The following is a 23,172-nucleotide window of genomic DNA, read 5'->3' as shown; positions in this document are numbered from 1 at the left end:
ATCACAGGCTCCTCACCCCCTCCCCTGTCCTTGGAATGTACCTTCTGCCCGCTGCTCCCACACTAGGAGCGGTTCCAAGGGTGCAGCCTTGAGACAGTAAGGCTCTGTTGAGACCCTCTGGACGGTGTACGTGACTGAACCCAGTTAAGGCCTCTCTATAAACCTGTAAGATTATGGCAGGCAGGCGCAGAGATCTACTCATCCTGTTGCCCAAAACAAGCTTGGTAAGTAGGTTTCCTTGCTTATTAAACCTGCCACCTACCCATCTGGAGTCCTGCCTCTTTCTTTGGTCTCTCCTTGCCCTCCGTGCATGGGGGCCAGTTTCAGATTTCACCTGGGAAGCTCCCAAGGTTTCAAACCAATACATGCAGGTCAGGAACTCTTGGAATCACATGGACATTAATATTACTACTTAAATATTCTCAGGTGTATGATTTCTCTAGAAACCATGTGTTGTTTCCCAGTACCAAAAGTATCGAATATGGGGAGATTTGGCATAAGAAATTAACACACAGAGCAGTGGTTCTCAAATGAGGTCCCTGGACCGGTAGCATCAGCATCACCTGAAAGCCTGTTAGAAATACAAATTCTTGGGCGGCCATCAGACCTACTGAATCAGAAACTCTGGGGGAGGGGCCCAGCGAACCCCATCTAAGTACTCCAAAGCATACCAGAGTTTGAGAATTACTAACATAGCAAATGAGTTAATAGAAAGCAATAGTAAGAAATAATACTTTAAAAAGCACAGTAGTTTAAGACTGTGAAATACAAAGGTATATAGCTGTCACCACCTGAAAAGCCCTAAACTTTTGGTTTGCTACTAGTAATAAGGAACACTCTTTGTAACAATGACTTGAACTCACCAAGAAAGTTCAATTAAACTGTGCGTGTTCTGAATGAGAAAGGAGAAAAGCATGCAATTTATTTTTCAAAGGTTTATTAAAGCTATAATATTAAAACAACTTTAAAGGTTCAGTGAGCCAAAGACTCGGTTTTGATTTTCTGGAATAGTCCATCCTCTAAAACAACACATTCTCTGAAAATGCTGTGAATAAATCAGGAATCACTGTAGTTGCTTGTTTTCATTTTTCTGGGAATTTTGTGTCACTGAAAAAAAAAGCATACCTTTAGTTGTTGCAGAGTTACCACCACGAACTGTCTGTAGCCGTCAAAGTCAGCGCAGGGGTTTCCCATGAGGAAGAGCTCCTTCAGGTGGATGTTGTGTTGAAGGGTTTTCACACTGCTCAGCTCGCCAATGAAATTTACCGTCAAGTCAAGCTTTGTCAGCCCTTCACATCCTGCTGAGAGAAAAGAAAAGGAAAAAAAGCCAGAAAAATCACACAGGCAGTAAAATGTGTACAATAACACATCATAGAAATAACAGTTGCAATATTTTAAGTCTGTTGATTAACTGCACTGCTTACCAAGAAGTGGTTTTTCAGAAACCTCAAAAAGGCTTAGTCGTGACTCACTTTTCTATCTGTGTCTCCCCTTATTTTCTTTCTTTTTTATTTATTTTTGCGGTACACGGGTCTCTCACTGTTTTGGCCTCTCCCATTGCGGATCACAAGCTCCGGACGTGCAGGCTCAGCGGCCATGGCTCACGGGCCCAGCCGCTCCGCGGCACGTGGGATCTTCCCGGACCGGGGCACGAACCCGTGTCCCCTGCATCAGCAGGCGGACTCTCAACCACTGCGCCACCAGGGAAGCCCTCCCCTTACTTTCAACCCCTTAGTCCCTCCAGCCAAAGGAAATCATTTTCCTGCCCGTATCCATAAGCTCTGGGCTGTTCACATTTAGATTTGGTCACTATCTGGCATGACTGCATTATGTTGACAAATCTAATGGAGCCTCTTCAATGCACCATGTCACTAGAAGAGTCTGCTGCATGTGGCACAATCGACCATGGACTGTCTCTTAAATCTCTCAACTGTCTTGAAACTCTGATGCTACTCTTTCCTTGTCCTCCTTTGCAATGAAGTCTATTCCTCTTGATCTCTTTTGCAGGCTTTTCCACCCCATCAATGTGATGGAGATTTCCATCCTTGACCCAATATTTCCTTTCCTTATGGTCTTGATGACAGTAGTCATGCCCACTGGTTTCACTAACCCCAGATTCTGATGACTCCCAAACAATAACCCCATGTCTGACCATCCAACTGAACATCACACTCCTGTTTCTACATGCCCGCAAGACATATCACATTCAACATGTCCAAACTCAAGTCTCCATATTTTCTCTCACTCTGTACTCCTCAAGACAGCTTTTCTGCCTTCTTTACATCTAAACTCTATCAACGTCATCACCATTTTGGTATCAGATGTGATTCAACACCAAGAGTCAAGTCAGGGTTAACTAGGAAGTTAACCTAAACTATCCTCTTAGCCCCTTCATGTCATCAGTCGTCAAGCCATGCAGATCTTAAGTCCTAACTTCTTTTTACGTACTTCTTGTCCACTATAATCCTATTACCAATATTCCAGTTCAGGTTCCTGTCACCTTTTGCATGCAATATGGTGTATCTCCTAACTCGTCTCCCTATTTTGAGAACATAGGAAAGAAGGAAGGAAGGAAAGAAAGACAGACAAAAGGAAGGGAGAGAGGGAGAAAAGGTTTGTCAAGGTGGCTGCTCCTCTTCCCGGCTCTTTCCTTTCCCTTCCCTTTCCTTCTCTTCCCTTCTTTTCAGAACAACTAATTCCTAAAGCCATCAGGGGAGGCAGAGTAAAGAAAGAGTAGAGAGGCGAGCGATAGCTATGTTGGTCCAGAGCAGAGTGGTGGAACCCAAACAGGATGAAGATGGTGTGCAGAGGGCTGCCCTGTGCTGGAAGCCGGGGCCCCAGCAGTGAGGGGCATCCCGGGTGCAGGTGGTCTGGCACGAGGGCAGGAGCCCAAGCCCAGTGAGGAAGGCATCCCTGCAGAGAGGGATGGTGGGTAGGAACCTGGGCAGGATGAAAAGAGCATCCACACCAAAGACAGCCAGCCATGGGGTGTCAGTGCAGACAGGATGGTACCAACAAGGAAGGGCAGCCTGACATGAGGAATCAGAGCCCAAGGAAGGTAGGGAGGGTGTCCTCACATGACACCCAGCAAGAGGCATCGGAGACCAAGTAGAGTGAAGAGGGGTCCACAGGGGAGCAGCGCCATGAGCAAGGTGTCAGAGCTCGAGGAGGGCGAGGTGGATACCCTAACGAGGGCTAGCGTGGAGACTGGGAGCATAAGCCAGGGGAAGAAGGCGCCCGCGGAGGGGCCCACCTAGGGTTGGGCACGGAGATCAAGCAGGGCAAGGAGCCTGAGCCATGGACGGGCCGCGCGGAGTAGGTGTCAGAGCTCAAGCTGGCTGAGAAGGCAATAAAGAAGCCTAATGCCCTAGGTCAGAGAGGAACGTCCCAGCCAAACTCTTGCTGAGTTCCTCATCCACAAAACTGGGTGGCGAAAGAAAGCTGTTTCAAGGCACTAAGTCCTGGGGTGTTTTTTTTTTTCTCGCTGCAATAGATAACTGGAACTGTGAGGCAAATAAGCTAAGAAATGAACAAAGGTCAACAAAGCTACAAAGTGGGGACGGGAACCGAATCCCAGGTCTGCCCAGCTGAAAAGCCTCTCTGAACCTGTCCACTAGAAGTTCTCTTTGCCAGCTGTCTATTACTAATGTATCATCATGACCGTGACCATGACCATCACCGCAAAACTCTCAAGCCAAAGCTCTGTGGGACACAGTGTTGGGTCTCTAAGCACAAGCGGTTGTAGTCATACCCGTGTGAGGGGTGAGCTGAGGCCTGCAATTCCTACATGGATGGAGAGAGCCAGACCAGCCATCCTCTGGTGGGAGGAGAAAGGGGGAGCAAGAAAGGCCAGAGGTTAGATGTGGGTCAGTAGGCACGTGAGCGTGACCACTCCCCCCAACAAAGTGTTCATTCAAAACACCAGTCACCCATAGATGGGCCCATATCCCGTGTCTCATTATGATATTCCGTTATGTGACACGAAAACATAAGCAAGGCGGATAGACAGGGATAAAGAACCTAGGGGGCAGCGAGTGAGAACAAAATCTGCACCTGCCACGTAGGAGGTCAACAGACGATGCCTAAAATGAGAAAGAGTAGAGGACGCCCGGTGTAAGCAGGTTACTTGGAAACATGCAGCAGAAGAACGAAGGGGAGTGGATGGTGGTCGCCTCTAGGGGGCAGGACTGGGCGGTCTGGCGGCATTGACAAGAGGTCTGTTCTTCAACACGAGTATAGATATCACTTTGACTTTTGAGACTGTCTATTGCGTTACTATGGTAAAATATGAATTATTGAAAAGCCGAATAACCAAAATGCACAATAACAAATAAATACTTTTATAATATTCCAGACTCAGCTACACAGGTGAAGGAAATTCAGTAACTTCATATCTTCAAAAATAAATTTTAAATATGTTGGAAAGGTTATGAGATTATAAATATTTTTTCAGCATTCAATTTGTCAATACACAAAATAGGCTCTTAAGTTTGTTTTTTTTTTTCTCTTGATCCAGAATTTCATTGGGGAGGAAAAGGTCCCAATCAAATACCTCAACTGGAAACAGGTAATTTGTACAAAGCTGTTCAGAACAGTTCTATTCACAAGACCAAACATAATTAAAAACACTTCAAGCACCAAAAATAAGGAGTTATTTAAAGCACATCAACATATTTGATAATTCAGTCATTAAAGCATAGTGATGTGAATGAACTAAGCCACTTTATGAAGAATGAATATGAAACTAGACATACAAATATAATTAAGTTTATATCTCTGTGCCTGTATGTCTGTTTTACATTGGCCAAAAAAAAATGTTAGATGGATTTTATGAAGTGTAAAGATATATTTGGGGTAGTCTGACTTAAGATACAGGTTACCTGGTATTTCTCAAGTTGACTTTGGGAGGCTCTGAGAGATATTTTAATTATGTTTTTCTTCCATATGAGAAAAGACTGACATTTGAAAGACTCCACCAAGCTCAAAAATTCATATACTTTATGGATTTTGCTGTAATTTTGTAGATGCAGAACCCTCCAAATGTTCATTACATTTTTCAAAGTGATGAATCTTAATTTTTCTTCTACTAGGCCTACACATAAGAAATTAAACCACATCTGCCATTTGAAAGAACAATTCTTGCTGAACTAGACAGGCTTGAGAAAACCTCCCTCCTTCAACTGAGTCCCACCCTTCAGCCCCTGTTCTGTGAAGATCGAGCTCAGTGGCCCACGGGGGTCTAAAGGTCACTGAAACCAACAAGCTGATTTCCCAAGAGGGAGAGTTGACACTAACAGAAACCCCATCTCTCCTTCCAGGTTTTAAGGGTGGGAGAGGAGGGGTGGGATGGAAAAAATCTTGGTGAACCCACAACAAGGAAAAAAGAAAAAGAAGGATACAGTTATGTTTTGCCATGCAGCAAAACAAACAAAGAAAAATCCAACTTACGTTGTAAATTATACTGAGATTTACTCAAGTATGTGAGCTGAGTATATATATATCCAACTTCCTCCTCTCTTCCTCAAACATTTAAAATTAAACAACAAGTGCATATTTGCCAAAAGATAAGACACCCATCCCTCCCTACTGCCCATCTCCCCAAACATATCCTCAGACGACCCTGAGCCCGGTGCATCCGTATTAGAGCTGGAAGGCAGAGGACCAAAAGAAGAAGTGTCCACTGTGGACCAAGTTCTCAAAGCTCAAAAAGACAATAGTGACAATACTGCCCTCTAGTGGTTGGTGGCCGATACATACCGCAAAAACAGAACTCTCCACATCCTTTCAGATACTACTTTCTTAATGAAAATAACAAGCCAACTGAGAATGAGAGTTTTAATTATTTCTCTGACATTATAGATAGACCTTTCACTACTAAAAAACAAAGATATAGAGCAATTTTTTAAAGTTTTTTTTTTGTCTGCGTTGGGTCTTCCCTGCAGTGCGCAGGCTTCTCTTTGCAGTGGCTTCTCTTGTTGCCGAGCACGGGCTCTAGGCACGTGGGCTTCAGTAGTTGTGGCATGTGGGCTCAGTAGTTGTGGCGCGCAGGCTCTAGAGCACAGGCTCAGTAGTTGTGGCACACGGGCTTAGTTGCTCCGCGGCATCTGGGATCTTCCCAGACCAGGGCTCGAACCCGTGTCCCCAGCATTGGCGGGAGGGCGGATTCTTAACCACTGTGCCACCAGGGAAGCGCTAGCGCAAATTTTGTTATTTCATTTGTTCACATGTGGATATGGTAACAGGGTGGAGAGTGGTAGCTGGGAAAGAGCAAAGGCTCCATTTCTAATGCAGAAAAATGCCAATAATGGAAAGAACCGTCTCAGTTCCAGCACTGATGACGGTTTGGGGGCTTTGACAGTCATGACATTTCAGGTTTTGAGGATGAACATTAAAAATGTATGATGAATATTTATGTCTTTATTGATATATGACCTTGATGGCCCCTGAAATACCGATGTCTACACTAGGAGACAAATAGGCTAAAATCCAACAGGACTTAAATAATGTCCTCCTAATTTTAGCTCTTGGGAGATGGGAGTGGGGTGGGGAGAGGAGCTTGCCTGCCTCTGCCCCAAGCCCCTGCCCACCCACACAGAGCCCACAGTGGCCCTGCCAGCCAGGCCAGAGGCTGGATGTGGAAACACCACCTCACAACTGCAGAATAAGCCCACACAGCCACCTAATCAACCAATTTCTTTGTGGTTATCAACAGACACCAAGTGTTACTAGACATTTCGAAAAAAAATAACAGCACAAAATAGAAGGCTGCAAAGTAAAATAGGAAACCTCCCAGAATAACAAGACAAAGAGGTTTTAATCGCGGTGATGGTTTCACGTGTGTGTGCGTATGCCCAAACTCAACAAATTATATATATTCAATATGTGCAGGCTTTTGTACACCAATTATACCTCAATAAAGCTGTTTAAGAAAAAAGAACAATTGTGCTCTAAAGGACACCAACAAGGAAGTTGACAAGAAAACCCACAAAATGGGAGGATATATCTACAAATCATTTAACTGATCGGATTCTAGCGTTCAAAATAAATATGTCTAACAGTTCAGCAGTCAAACAACAAATAACCTAGTTAGAAAATGGGCAAAGATTTTGAATAAAGAAGATTTCTCCAAAGAAGATATACAAATGGCCAATAAGCACATAAAAAAATGCCCAAACTTATTAGTCATTAGGCAAATGCAAATCAGGACCACAATGATATACCACTTCACACTCACTATAGGATGGCTACTATAAAGATAAATAAATACATGAAAACTGAAAATGACAAGTGTTGGCAAGGATGTGGAGAAACGGGAGCCCTCATAAACTGCTGGTGGGAATGCAAACTGGTGCCGCTGCCAAAGCAGTTCCTGAAAACAGTGAAACGTACAGTTATCACAGGACCCATCAATTCCAGTTATCATATGACCCATCAATTCCGTACCTAGGTACACTAAGTTAACTGAAAACAGATGTCTATGCAAAAACTTGTACATTAATGTTCATAGAAGCTTTATTCATAGTAACCAAAAAGTGGACTCAACTCAAATACCCATCAACTAATAAATGAATAAACAAAATGAGGTGTATCCATATGATGGAATATTATTCAGCCCTAAAAAGGATTAAGTACTGATGCATCCTACAACATGGATGAACCCTGAACACATTAGACTAAGAAGTCAGAACAGGGGCTCCCCTGGTGGCACATTGCTGAGAGTCCGCCTGCCGATGCAGGGGACACGGGTTCGTGCCCCGGTGCGGGAAGATCCCACATGCCGCGGAGCGGCTGGGCCCGTGAGCCATGGCCGCTGAGCCTGCGCTCCGCAACGGGAGAGGCCACAACAGTGAGAGGTCCACGTATTGTTAAAAAAAAAAAAAAAAAAAAAAAAAGAAGTCAGAACAGACGACCATGTATTGTTTGATTCCATCTATATTACATGTTCAGAATGGGAAAATCTATGGAGACAGAAGTAGATTAGGGGTTGTTAGGGGCTAAGGTAGGAGGTGAATGGGGAATGAATGCTAATGGATATGGGGGTTTCTTTTAAGGTGATGAAAATGTTCTGGAATTAAATAGTGATGATGGATGCACAACCTTGCAAATATACTAAAAACCTGTGAATCGTGTATTTTAAAATGGTGTATGTAAGTTTATAATATGTAAATTATATTTCAATTTTCAAAATACTAAATTGTCCAAATATTTCCATTCAGGAACATTTACATGTTAAATTTGAAGCACATTAGAGAGATTAAATGTAAAGAATAAAATTATTAAAATTAGAACTTATATGGACTATATTTGTATCCAGAAACCATAAAGAATCCATAAAGAAAAAGATTGATAAACTGGAGTATATTCATTTCAGAAGTAAGACTTCTGAACAATACCAGCATCATGACTGAAATAAAAGTAGTACACTCAAGAGAAAAGATTTATAACATATATAGCAAGGTATTAGTATCTGGAGTGCATAAGAGCACATGAAGAAAAATGAGTAGAAAAATGGCCAAAAGATATGAAGTAGTTATTCATGTAAGAAAAAATATAAATATTCAATAAACATCTGAAAGGTTATATGGAAGATCAGTAATAATAAGTGAGGAGCAAATTTTAAAAATTACTAGAGAACAATGTCTTCTAATCTTTAGAAAAAGATTGCTTATAAAAAGCGCTAGTGAAGTTGGGGGAAAATAGGTATTCACGTGGACCATAGGTACAAGTATATATCAATACAACCTCTTCGGAGAACAAATTGGCAATATTTTCCAAAATATGCGTATTTAAACCCAGGAATTCCATTGCTAAGTATCTCTCCTAGAAAAATATTTACACATGTACACAGAGTGAAACGTATTAGGATGCTCATTGCAGCCATGCTTATTATAGCAAAATGTAGAAACCACCCAATTGTCCATCTGCAGAACAATAGTTGGATAACTCAGTCTACAATCATTCCATTAGACAGCCTTCCCCATCCTTCCTGGATCAGAAGAACAAGGTAATTTTATGGAAGAAATTCATTTTGAAAACAATATTCATAGTATGATCCCACTGATACAAAGCAAAATGTAACAAAACCACCTTCTATACACCAAAGCGTTAATACCACTGCCTCTGGGAAGGAAACTGGGTTAGGAAGGGGTGAAGTAGACTTACATTTTTGAATTTGTGTATCTTGTTATCGTTTGACTTTTTACAACAAGAATTGACAAACATAAGACTTATGTAAAATGTTAATTTGAAAAGTCTACCTATTGTTTAAGCAATACTGTTGAAGCCTAAGTTTAATTAACAATAAATTATATGAAGAAAACCCTTACCTTCCAAATTTTCAATTTTTTCAATGTTGTTTAAAGCTAAATTCAAATATTCAAGTTTCTTGAGTTTGCTAACATTTTCTGAAATACACAAAGAATGGAATTAATTAACCTTCAAGATAAAAGACATTTTTATGTAATCTATTATGAAAATGGTAATGAGAATCTAAGGATCATTATGGTTGTCAAAACCATGTTGCTTTTTCAAATCTGTACCTCAGAAAGTAGGTAGATTAGGGGTTGTACTTCAGACATTGTTGGTTGCCCACGCAGCATCCATTTCTCCCTCTGTCCTTCCTAATGGAACCAGCCCATTTCTGCTCATGTCTCTACCCAGTTCCAACTCCAGGGGGGTTAGGCTTAACCAAGCTGGCCCAGCACATGGCAATCCCATGTCCCTGGCTAGTGACAGCTCAGGAGCCCAGGCTTAAGTCAACCAGCCTGTGGCAGTCTCCTGGCAATTGTGTGATGCAGGAGAAGGCGTGCACACCAAGTACTCCCAATCAGATGAGGAGGAATGATCTGTATTTCATGCTTGCGGATTTCCTGTCTCTTTCTCCTACTGGATGTTAAAAAGGAAGGAAATACTATCTTTACTGGTACTCATAGTCATCTTGCAAACCTGAGGAAACCAGCGGTAGGATGAAGCCCACTGTGACTGGTGGGGCAGAGAGAAGGAATCAACCAACCCTGGAGACTGGCCTATCTCTAGACTTATAGTTGGGTTAGATGCTAGATTTCCTCACTGCTAAGCCATCCTGAGTTGTGTTTTCCTTTACGTGAAGCCAAAATCATCCTGATACAGGATTATTGTTTCTAATAAATATGAAAGGCCATATAGGCAAGGCAAAAGCATAAATAAGGCAAGGAATCGCTGAAGGGTGGGGCCCTTTAAAAACAGTAAATGATACCATAGCTTACATTACTGAGTGCTTATTACATGCCATACAATTTTCTAAGCATTCTGCGTATTATATCATTTAATCTTCATAACAATCCTATGAGGTTAAAACTACCGTCGCCTCCCTTATGCAAATGAGAATACCAAGGTGCAGAGAATAAATCCACTTGCTCAAGGTTAAGTGGTAGAGCCAGGAAATCTGACTCCAGAGCTTGGCACTAAATCACTACACTACACTTTAAAAGAAGAGTCCTTTCTAAGATGACATGAATGTAGAAAACCCTGCTAAGAAATGTGCATTTGGGGCAGGCTGACTTAAATAATGCTTCCTCTGGACCATTTTTCAGGGATATTATGACGGTCAAACATGATGATTTATAACCGTCACCCTTATCACTACTAATATTTCAACTAAAATTTATAAAATATCATGTATTTCTTTCCATAGAATTCCTGAGAATAACAGTTTACCTCTCCGAGCCTCAGTTTACTCATTTTTTAAATGAGGATTGTGGAATAAATTACTAAAGTTTCTCTCAGCAATATTATTCTAAGTAATACTGATGTTTACAAGAGTTCCTCTAGGCAATATCTGAGCATCTGACAGTCATAGACTTGTAGAGCTCCATGTGCCCAAGATTATAATACAGTGTCTAGTACATATCCTGAACAAATATACATAAAGTTATTATTGTTAAAATTGCTAGCCCATGATAAAATACCTTTCCTTCTCCACTTTCGTTTTATGTATAACGCTGTAAATGCGAAAAGAGTCATCTGGTAGAAAAAAAGTTAAGATTTGTTTTGTAAGCGTTTCCTAAATTAAATTAAATTAAATCGAGAACAATGGGTCAAACTGGTCAGGAAAAAACAAAGCTCTATAAGTAAAAATATGCAGAGCGTCTTGGGCAGCAGGAAGGGAGTCTGCATTCTCGGCCAAACCAGCCTGGGAGGAGTTCTCACCAACTTCTATAACCAGACCTACAAACTTGTACTGGACCAAACCCATCCCCCAGTTCAAGCCGCTCTAAGGCGTTCAGCTTGGGGCTCATCGGGAAGCTGTAACCAATGCAGATTCCGGGAGCCCACCCCCTGAGGCTCTGAGCCAGTAAGTCTGGGGTGAGGCCCAAGCCCCATTTTCACAGACCCCGGACAGTCCTCAGCTGACACCTGGAGCCCCACTAAACAAAGCCTGGCTCCACAGCCCACCTGGATCTCCCAGTGAGGAACACAGCTTCAGGAAAGGCAGGTGTTTTGCAAACTTCTACCTCCGTGGCCCAAGAGCGAGTCTGAATCCTAGAGAAACAGTTTTACTTGCTAAAAAAGTGCCTAAATGCCTATGGGTGGAGTAGCACTGAAAAATCCCATTATTAGGATTTAAAAGCGTGTTTAATTTAAGAATACTTTGAAAGCAAAAATTTAAGCTTTCTCACAGCTCTGAAAAGGACTGAAATACTATGCTACTAATTAGTAATTGTGATGGACCCAGCTGTGGAGATGAAAATTTCAGGCACTCTTTTAGAGCTGCACAATTAGGACAACTCTTTAATGCTCTCATGCATAAAAGCTAGTGGTTTTCTATAACAGCCTTTTTAATTGAACAATGCGCCAGAGTTTCTAATTTCTGGTAAAGTACAAGATGCCAAAAATAATTATCTGAAGGAAAAGAAAGAATTTTAATAAACCTTGAAAAATGATGCAAATTCCAGACTTTTTGTATCCCTAGAGCCAATTTTCAATTACCCACTAAGCTGGAGGCAACTACATCAGCAGAGTTTCTCAGCCTCAGCAATACTATCATTCGGGGCCAGGTAATTCTTTCTTGGAGGGGGCGGGGGAGAGGCCCTGGGACTGTTAGCATGTCCCTGGCCTCTGCACACTAACTGCCAGTAGCTGACCCCTTACACACACACACACACAGCAACAACCAGATATGTCTCTAGACATTGCCAAGTGGCCCTGTTGAGAACCGCCGCTTGTGACCGTGGAGAGTTAAAGTATAATCTTACGAGCCGACCTCTGGGCTGTAGTGTCAGAACCCACAGGGGCTGGCACTCACTCTGCCTCATCAACCCTGACTCCATCCCTTTTCCGCCAACTCTGTGTGGTTCTCCCCTCTGCTTCTACCTCCGCGGGGCTGGCCTGGGGCCCCTGGGTAAGTGACGATATTAATAGCAGAGCAGCTATTTTCTCATGAGCAGGCATAAAGCTAAGAACGTCGTTCCATGTAGCTCTAATATCATGTCTGTGTGTTAGATGTTGTTGTTCCCATTTTACAGATGGCAAGACTAAGGCACAGAGGGACTAAGTTGACTGACTTAGTTTTTTGCAGAGGCAGGGTTCAAACCTGGGTCTACCTGACATTAGGGCCTGCACCTGCTCTTACCACTAAACTACACTGTAGCTTTTCTGAGGTTTGGGGGTCACTCCTCCTGCCTCCATGTGGCAGGATCCCCTGTTAGAGTGTCTCCACAGGCCTCTCTTCTCTCTGTCCCCTTAACTCATTCTTCCCGGGGGAGGAGGTGGCAATTGGATGGGGAGGACCCACTTACCTCATGGGTGAACTGGGAGAAGAAACTGGGCATGCCCAATCCCACCCTCTCTCCTGGGTCTGGGATCTCCCCGCCGGCAGAGGGCACACAGTCTCGACCCGCTCCCGCCATAAAGCAGGGGGCCTGCGTGGGTAGGGGAAGCCTGCATTGTCCAGTTCTGCATGTAAGTGGGTGGTGGGTAGGCTTAATTCTGGGGGCATATTAGGAATCTCACTTGGCTGCAAGTCTAAGCCACACTCTCCAAAGAGTTTTTATCAGTTATAATGCTGATTTTTGGATCTCCATCCTCCTGACTCCTGTTTTTACCTCTCATTTCATTCCATACTGGAGCAGTAAGCAGGGGTGTAATTGTGGAGCCCTCTCGATATCCAATACTGAGCATAATGCCTTGCACATGTACATTCTCAATATGTACGGCAGACCTAGTTATCACAGGCTGGGATCTGACAAGGATTTACTCGGCTCTCACAGAATCCTTTCAGGTTCACAGAGTGATGCTGTAAAACCCTGACAAACGCCTGGATTATATCCGCCTCTCTTTTAAACTTTTTAAAAATCAGGTTTTAAATGACTACATCAACTAATGTGCTCCCAGCCATCAACTGGTCCTCCCAATTCCTTGATGGAGATGCCCAGGGCAAGGAGATGGAAAAGGCACGAAAAGGTTCAGGGAAGGGTTCCATACACAGCTACTGAGAGATGGCTGTGTCTATTCCTCCATGTAATTCTTTTTCTTCCTCTAAGAATAACACTGCATTTGCCAACATTCTCCCATTCAAAATGTTAAAGAAACCATAAGGACAAAGTCCTGAAGACTTACCAATTTTTCCAATGAGATTATTTTGAAGATAGAGGATTTTTAAATCACGGCACCACTTGTCAACATGTTCTAGTCTTTCTATTTCTTGCTGATGCAAGGAGAGCTCCTCCAGGGAAAAAATTATACAGTCATTGTGCTCGGCATTCCGTCTAATAAGATCTTCCGTGACTGAAAGAAAATTTGTTACATATTATACCTCCATCCCCGTTAATATTAAGTTATTAATGCATTGGTTTTTCCTTGCAGTTAGATGTGAATTCTCCAGGCCCAAGTCATTTTCAAAGGGACAGAGATCAGAGGAGTGCTTCCTCCTGCTGGGCGTTTTTGTGATTCCAGGGTGACTCAGAAGAAAGATGTGATGATACATTTTGTCTTTCTTACACTGGGATCTACACACATTTCGCTGTATGGATGGAGACCAAGTTAATAGGTAATGACCCTGAGAACGTGGAATCTTGAGGTGGTATCATGTCGAACTGGATGAGACCCACTAAGTAATCCAAGACAGAGAAACCTGCTCCGGAGAGGTTCGGTTGGGCTGACAGAGGGCAGAAATATGAAAGCATCTCCATTCAACAGCCACAGCCATTCAATAAGGAAAGGTTCACTCACTCATTCATTCATTCAACTGGTATTTATTTAACTCGAGTGGAAGAGACAGGAGAGGAACACCCCAGATTTTGCACTGCAATCTTATAAAGCACTTGGTCCGTTTCCAGGAGGCATGAAAGAAGCTGCTCGCAGGAGGAGGGGTTGCAAGAGTCCCCACCCCCCTGACAAGAGGGATGAGTAGCAGTGGGCTGGTCTGAGGCCACAGGCCAGGACCATAAGATGATGGTAGCACCAAGGTACTGGAGACAACATCTGGTCCACAGTGAGGGCCAAGAACAGGACACGCACCCTCTTTGTAATATGTACTAAAATCAAGGAGGTAATGACAATGGAGAAAACTTGTATTTTCCAGTGCTATTAAAAATTATTAATCCGTCTGAACCCTCACATTTTAGGTGGAATGTGGAAATATCACACGTCCATCCTACAAGATAATAAAGATTCATTTACTGCCATTTACAAGGTGCCAAGCACTGTCCTAAATGCTATGCGTGTATTAACGTGTGAGTATGCACAACGACTATTTACCTTTTTCAAATGAGGAATTGAGGCACAGATAGTTTAAATAACTTGCCCAAGGTCTCGCTAGTAAGTGCTAGAGCGAGGTTTTAAGTGTAGGAATCCGGCACCTGACCACGTGCTCTGAACCACTATGCTCCACTGCCCCAAAAGTGAGCAAATAAGAGCCTCTCAAAATTTCTCAAGCTTCCTAAATGCGCAAGCTTCTCTAGCGGAGACAAAGTTCTTCACAGCACCTTCAGCTGCCCCACTTCTGCGCCACATCCTTAAAAGTGAAGTTTGCCTTTTTTGAACAATGTGAAAACATGTACGAACTCCATCATTTGTGTGCAGTTAGCTGAACCCTCTGCTACTTCCAGTGGTAGGAGATGGGGCTGCTTGCGGTGACAGTTCTTTGGAAGAAAGACAAGGGGAACGCAGAGGTTAAGAGATTAAAATACCATACACGGGGAATGCTCCTGCCGCTCTAAGCTTTTGTGGCTCCACTAACAGCAAAGATGGCTGCAAACTAGGTCCTGGGAAGGGGGCAGGCCAAAGAGGTGTTAGAAGGCTAACGGGGCAGTCCCACCAGCCCTGGCTCGCTGGGATCCCTACTGCCTGCTGCACTCTGCCGTCTCTGGATGCTGCTGCTATTAGGCAAGCTGGCTTGAACAGACTGCTCTATTCAAGGAAAAGAAAAACAATAAACTTTCTGAAAACCAAACTTGCAAGAGAAGCGAATTAAAACTACTCTCCAGAACTCCCACCACCAAAGTTGGTTCTAACAGCTCAAATCAACTGACAATGAATAAATGGGTACAGCCAAGTTGAGGATACATCAAAGCTGCTGTGTAAAGTCAATTACATTACCCGCCTCTGAAGTTTTATCTCCAAGAATTCTCTTAGCAAGGATGCAACACGGGTTAAGGGGTTGGGATGGCACAACCAATGTTATTTCATCTAACTTAATGAAATGTGGAAGTGATGCACCACTGCGATGAAGACAGACCCTCAATGACTAACAGTGTATGTGTGACTTAAATGACACAAATCCATGGAGCAGGGATTGGACTTTGGAGGCCTCGCTGCCATTAGAGGTGGGGTCTATGGGCCAGGAGGACGGGCCCTTCCAGAGCCCATGCCCTCTCCTCCAGACCGTGCCGCAGATGGAGAACACTGGAAGCCTCTGCCGAAGGGGCCCCAAGCCTGCCTCCAAGTCCTACGCTGGATGCTTCTCCAGGTTCATTCCTGAAGGCAGGCTGCACCGTCAGGCACACACCCCTACACCCAGGGGTGTCCAAGGAGCAGCTGTTTTCTGCGAATGTGGATGGCTTGGATGTGTAGGCTGCAGTATCTACCCTCATACATGGGCATGAGGGACCAGGATAGAGCCAGGGATGGGAAGAGGAGGGAGGTACGGACGAAGGAGCTGGCTTTCCACAAGCCACCACGTGCTGGCACAGAACCCAAGGAGTTTGAGAAACTTATATTGAATGTAGCCTTCTGGGTTGTTATGAAGGTGTACTTGTCAAGGAAGGAAGATGCATTTTATTTAGCAGTTTGATGTATAACTTGATACATGGGCCTCCACTCATATTCTTGCCCCCAATCCCCAGCTGCCCCAGCTGAAGGCTTAGTTGGGTACCCAGCTTGAAGACACAGTCTAACTTGAACCCCACAGAGCTGTCAGCCTCACAGGTACAGTGAAGTCGAATGCGGGCAGGGGAATTCTGATGGCATCTCGTGAAGCATCTGCACAGGCCACGTGGGGCCTCCTGGCTCTCGGGGACACAAAAGGTACCACAGGTTCCTCCAGGTCTACAGACTTGAAGGCTTTTCTGATTTACCTAACCCTGAAGACTTGCTGGTCCCTCCAACTGTTGACTAAGTTCTCAATGGTGCCAAACGTCCTTCCTATGTTCTCTGGCTACACCTTTCTTAAAATTTAAGAAATTCTTTTTATTATGCTATTATGTGCATGAATTTGATCAGTTGCGTGCAATTGTCAAATCCTTCCTTTCAGAGGCATGTAGATATTAGGAAGGAATTATGTTGATCCATATCTCCTAATCATGAGAATTAAGATGATAAAAATCACTATTAGTGGAAAGGGGTGGGGAAAGGTGGGGGAGTTGGCATAAATAACAAATTTACACACACACACACACACACACACACGTGGGAGAGGAGGGGCTCAGATTCACTCAGCACAACAGGGAAGTCTGCCCAACAGCAACAGTTACGCACAAGGAGGATAGATTAAACGAAAATCAAGAGAATCACAGAGGAAGGTAGAACTGTGAAGGTCTGGAATTTCCCAGCAGCCCTTTTCTGAACTCTTCTATATTAAGCAAACTGCTGTGTGGCACATTGTTTTCATAGTTACATATTGTGTAACTCGGGAAACTGCTGTTACACAATACTGCCTCACCTGTGATGGCAAACATCTGTGCAAAAACCAGGGTCCCCAAGAAGAAATGTGTCAGAATACCTACATGGTGTATGGAGATTATAGTGTTTCAGACTTTGAAATGGGAAAACATTTTGTTGTTTTATGTACTATGCAACTTAGACCAAACATTCTTTAACTCCAAGGAGCACTGTTCGCCTTTAGAAAGTCCTACTCTAAATAATACAGCACTGCATTTACAAGACAGCACTCTAGGGACTTAAAAAGGCTTTGGAGGCATTAATATGTCATCATAAGACCATTTCAAGACAGATGGTATTACAGTGCCTATCAAATGGTATAGAAGAACATGCCAAGGTACTTACTATATGAAATATACTTTCACTTCCTTATTTTGGAAAAATTCAAACAGCAAAATACAGGATTCAGATGGACTCTGAGAAGTGTCTCACCTATACAAGGTCATAACCAATATGTGAATGAGGTGGTTGATGAACGGTACTAACAATTAGAACCACAGATTCGTACTTATCTCCCTAAAAGATTTCTGCTGTGGATTCCAAAGTTTTAACCAAAACTGATGAGCTACCCTAGGCTTCTTTTCAATTCCTTAATATGGCTGGGTTCTCAGTAACTTGAGGGAGTTTCAATAAAATGACTTTGCAGGGTAGGGGGGGAAAAGGGCAAGAGGAGAATTTTCTGGAATACTAGAGGTTGTCATGTTGTGTTTACTACGAAAGAGATTTCAGTGTATTGAACGAGGTTCTAGAAACTCCCAAAGCCAACAATTTAGTGTTCATCCTTCAGGTTTTATATCATGCTCTGTAAACAACCCTCTCTTTCTTGCTGGATTAGAATAAAATCAGTAATATATGTTTTGGGCAGATTCTGCAGAATTTGTAAACATCTTGAAAGATCTAGTGGATACATATATGAAACAGATTTAACATAAATGAAGGGGTTACAAATAGGTGAAGATTTCATCCTGTAGCATCTGAACTTTTTCCTTTTATTGTTTTCCATGGGCATTTTAAGCAACAGGATTACTCATTTGCCCTGCCTTTTCTTACTGACTCATGGTTATCATGAGTGTTGGTGGCCATACTCTACACCCTGATCCCATGACACTGTTAGAGGCACTCACGCAGAGTGTGCTGTTACAAACACAGACAGGGTGTACGGGGCAAGGACAGAAGAATACAGAAAGTACAGTGAGTACAAAGGAGGGAGTGATCCATGCTACTGAGTGACAAGAAGAAGGTCAAGCGAAGCATCATGGAGAAGAAGTCCGGGCTGGATCTTGAAATGTGAGTAGATATTTGCCAGATAAACAAATGAGGAAAGGGCACCACAGGCTATGGTAGGTGCTACTGTGCCCAGTTCCCCCCTTCAGGCCTGAAGGATTACTTCCTGCTGCTGGGAGTTCTGCCAGAAGGCAGCCCTCAGCTGCCCACCGTGAAGTCACCCCAGCTGAAGAAACATCTCAACCAAGGTCATGCCCCTTCCCAGGAAAGTCCATATCCAGTGATCGACTGATGTGGGGCTAAAAGGGCCCAACCCTCTCACCCCAACTTGGGAAAATGCAGAGGTCCGTTCCAAGTTCAGAGCTCCTTCCGATTTCCAGGTTGGTTGGCTAAGGCCTTTGTTAAGATGCATCCCAGCCCTACCTCCCTCTCTTGCTTTTTTCCCTACCCACTCCAATGACACTCCCTAATAAACCTCCTGCACACTAGCCTCCATCTAAAAGTTTGCCTCCTGGGGAACCCAACCTGGAAGGGTGGATACCGGAAGTGGTACACAAAAGCAGACGTTAGCTAACATGGAACGTTGAATATTTGTTCCCCGTTGATAGTAACCTCCCATGGTGAAGGGTATGAGCGAGATCTCTGGGGCCTCTTTCATAAGGGCAATAATCCCAATATGAGGGTTCTGTGCTCATGACCTAATTATCTCCCAAAGGCCCCGCCTCCTGATACCATCACCTCGAGTGTTAAGATCTCACCATATGAATTTTGGTGGGAAACAAACATTCAATCTATAGCAAATGGGATATTAATGGAAGGGAACACACTGGTAAGTGTGACACATCAGGCATTAGGGAAATATGGGGGAAACTGTAACTTTAAGGACAGCTGTATTGGGTGGCTGCCACTAAACACAATTGACAAGGTAAGGCTGAGAGTGACAACTGAACATTAAAAGCTAGGTGTGAAAACCACAGTACTACACTGATAGCGTATAAAGAGGTTTTCTCCCTGAAAGCAGAGGGCAGAGAACCAGGACAAGGAAAATCATTAAATCATTAGAGCAGCAGAGCCTTCAGGTTCCAGACACGATGGAGTCACAGGCACAGGATTTACCCTCCAGCCTAAGATAACTAAGAATCAAGACAAAATATAAGAAAGTGATGCTTTTTAAAAAAAATTTGTCATTGGGAACTCAAAAGGAGGAAGTATTTTGAACAGAATATAACATGAAAAAAACGAGCATATCAAAATCTGTGGGGTGCAGCTAAAACATAACTTGGAAGAAATTTATAGCACTAAATGCCGATAGCAAGAAAGAAGAAAGGTCCCAAATATCAGCTTCTTCTTTGACAAACTAACAAAACAAAACAAAACAAATTAAACCCAAAGTAAGCATAAGGAAGTAAATAATAGAGGCTATAGCAGAAATCAATGAAATGGAAAACAGAAAAACAACACAGAAAAATCAATAAAAATACTTTAAGAAAATGAAATTGGTGAATTTCTTGCCAGACTGATCAGTAAAAACCTGATTATAAGCAAACAAACAAACAGAAACACTTGCAGCAAGCTAGGAAGGGAAGGGAACTGACCCAACTTGATAAAGGGCATCTACAAGAGACCTGCAGCTACCATCCTACTTAATGGACAAAAACTGAATGCTTTTCCCGAGATCAGGGAAAAGGCAAGGATAGCTGTTCTCACCACCTCAACATTGTACTAAAGGTTCTAGCCAGATTCTAGCAATAAGGCAAGAAAAAGAAATAAAAGGCATCCAGATAGGAAAGGAAGAAGTAGAATTATCTCTCTTTGCAGACGGCATGATTGTCTATGGAGAATATCCAACAAAATCTACATCAAAAGCTGGTAGAACTCATAGCAGAGTTTAGCAAGTTTGCAGGATATAAGATCTATAATGCAAAAGTCAATTATATTTCTACATACCAACATCATTTACAATGGTGTCTTATTAAAAAACTGAGTTAAATGGATGACAGAATAACGTAAAACTTAAAATTAGGGAAACAAAAACGTAAGAGGAAAGTCTATGTGAACTGGGGTTAGGTAAAGATTTCTTGGATGGCACGAAAAGCAAAATCTATAAAAGAACAAGTTGATAAGTTGGACTTCAAAATTTTAAACTTCTGCTCTTTGAAAAACACTGTTAAGAGAATGAAAATATAAGCCATAGATGGAGAGAAAATATTTGCAAATCATATATTCTATAAAGGACTTACATGTAGAATATATAAAGAACTCTTAAAACAATCATACGAAAACAAATCATACATAAGTTTGAGTGGACAAAGGTTTTCATTTTTCTTTGGTAATATCTAGGAGTAAAATAGCTGGGTCATAGGATAAGAATAAAATTTTCATTAATTTTGTTTACTACCGTTTGTCTATGTTGTTTCCTATTGTCTTACCTTATGTTTTCTACTACATTGATTTTAGCTCTTGTACTATTCCAGGTTTCTATTTATTTCTGGTTTAATTTGTAATCTTTTTCTAGTATCTTAAGGTGGAACCTCAGGTTATTTATTGCCTACGCCCTAATTTCCAGAACCTGGGAATATGTTACCTTGCCTGGCAAAAGGGCAAAGGGACTTTGCAAATGTGATTAAGGGTAAGGACCTTAAGATGGGGAGAGTACCCTAGATTCTCCAGGTAGACCCAATCTAATCACACACAGCCTTAAAATCAGAGAGACTCTCCTGGCCACGTCAGAGATTGAGACGGAAGAAGAAGAAAAAGAGATGCAGAGAATGAGAAGGATTCAACCCACCACTGCTGGCTCTAAAGATGAAGTAAGGGAGCCACAAGCCAAGGAACATGGGTGGCCTCTAGAATCTTGAAATGGCCTTAAGCTGAGAACCAACAATGAAATGAGGATCTCAGTCCTATTACTGTAAGGAACCAAATTCTGCCAACAACTCAAACAAGAAAATGCTCCTCCCCTAGAGCCTCCAGAAAGGAACACAGTCTCACTGACACCCTGATTTCAGGTAGGGTGAAAATCTACAAGAGCATCTACAGGAGTCTGATATAGGGACTCTGTGTCAGACTTGTGACCTGCAGAACTGTAAGCTTCTAAATTTGTAGTAATTTGTTATGGCAGCTGTAGGAAACTAACACACCGCTTTAAAGTCTTTGTGTGCTAATTTCAGCACCTCTATCATCTTGGGATCTGTTTTTATTAACTGCTTCTGTTCTTGATCATGGCCACATATTTCTGCTCCTTGTGTCTAGCAATTTTTAATTGTAGGCTGGTCATTATATTCTTCTATTGAAGCACCGTAGGAAGTCTAGATTATATCACTGTCCTTTAGAAGGAGTAGAACTTTATTCTGGCAGGCAGTGAAAGTACTGACAGAACCTTTTTTCCCTGTTAGGCTTGACTGTATTTTTTGTTAGAGTGGATCTATTTTAGTTTTGAACTTAGCCCTAGAGCATGGCCATTACTCCAGGGCCCAGTACTTACTGCTAAGGTATGGTTTTCTTGGGGGTCTCAAATGAATACTTAAAGGGCTCAGCAAGGTCTTTTAACTCCGGATGGGCCAGGACTCCTGTGTCTTCCAGGACTGCCTGACCTCTGGCATCTCCATTCCATACTCTGCCCCACAGTAGGTGATCTCTTTCAGGACTCTCCAAGTCTTTGCTACACATGCTCAGCCAGCCCTTGCCTAAATCCTATAGTAAACGTCCCCATGAAGTCTTCTTCCCTCCCCCATTCCATACTGTACCTCCTTCTCTGTATCCTACCCCATAAATTACAGCAACTTCTGCAGCTCAGAAGGCTAATTTCTGCCTTAGCTCTGCAAGACCACTACTTTGCTTGAATTCTATCTTCTTTACTGCAAGTAGGAAAGTGCTTCTACAAAGAAAGCTGGGGTGACAGTGGGGTATGACTTTTGCATTTCCCTTCTCTCAAGGAGCATGGTTATGTCCTACTTGTTGTTCCTGCCCAATTTCATAGTTGTCTACAGTGGAAGGTTAAGTCCAATACCAGTTACTCTATTATAGCTGTAGAAAGAAGCCCCAAAATGTATCATTTTTATGACTTAGCACTTTAACCAAGTGTTTCCAATGACCTGTCTCAAGAGAGTTTCTATGGTACTTATTTCAGACAGTTATTGGGAGGATTAAGTGCCCTATGCATGTAAAGCATTCAGCAGGGGGGTGGTATGCTCTCAAAGAAGGACTGGTTAAGAAGAATTATGCACATGTTTAAATTGTTAAATTTTCAAGTGCACTGTCTGAGCAATTTCACTATGACCACTCATATAAACTTAAATGAATATAACAGTCAAAGTATTTTAATTTTCTTAAGGTACAGAATATTTGTCTAAGCATTCCTCTTTCAGTTACATCAATGAATAATTACAGAAAGGAAATAGCTGTTCTAGCCTTAAAGCTATTGTCAAATAAAGTCATTAAGTTAAGAACAAAGTTAAACAAATTACTACACTCTTTAGTAACCAGTTCAGTTTGAAAATTAAATTAGGCCCTCCATTAAAAAATAAAACAAATTAAAAACACTCTATTTATCCATAATTAAGTGTTTTGCTTATTTCTTAAACTTTGTCTATGTGCTTGGTATGTAAATATATGCAATTTCTTTAAAGGATGTTTTTCTTGGAAGCCCATCTTTCATCAAAAAGCTTTTCCTTATATAGCTAAAATGTTTGTGAAAAGCACTTAGCGATTGTTCATAGGTGTGTGATGAACAATCCACATGGTATCTAGCAATGTATCTCATCTCAATTTCAAAGAGCTTGAAATTAGTGGTGAACAACACTGTCCACCAAA

General features: G+C 42.4%; 1 protein-coding gene across 5 annotated transcripts in view; it reads right to left on the bottom strand.

Annotated features, from left to right (window-relative positions):
• LRRC6 (leucine rich repeat containing 6) overlaps positions 1-23,172 on the bottom strand; it is a 94,321-nt gene that overhangs the window by 68,522 nt on the left and 2,627 nt on the right. For 4 of the 5 annotated variants that reach the window (XR_003793536.1, XR_003793533.1, XR_003793534.1 and 1 more), the window contains exons 2-4: positions 13,597-13,764; positions 9,327-9,404; positions 1,126-1,301 (exon numbers count right to left, since the gene is read on the bottom strand). Coding sequence is in view for 1 of the 5 variants with exons in the window: in XM_029222717.1 (XP_029078550.1) it covers positions 1,126-1,301; positions 9,327-9,404; positions 13,597-13,764 (422 nt within the window). In the remaining 4 variants the exon portion in view is untranslated. The remainder of the gene's footprint in view (positions 1-1,125; positions 1,302-9,326; positions 9,405-13,596; positions 13,765-23,172) is intronic. The other variant, XR_003793535.1, reaches the window with a different exon arrangement.

Source organism: Monodon monoceros, unplaced genomic scaffold (genome assembly GCF_005190385.1).
Source record: "Monodon monoceros isolate NGI ecotype Baffin Bay Population unplaced genomic scaffold, NGI_Narwhal_1 Super_Scaffold_14, whole genome shotgun sequence".
Lineage (NCBI taxonomy): Eukaryota > Metazoa > Chordata > Mammalia > Artiodactyla > Monodontidae > Monodon > Monodon monoceros.
This window is presented reverse-complemented; position numbering and strand designations above follow the sequence as displayed.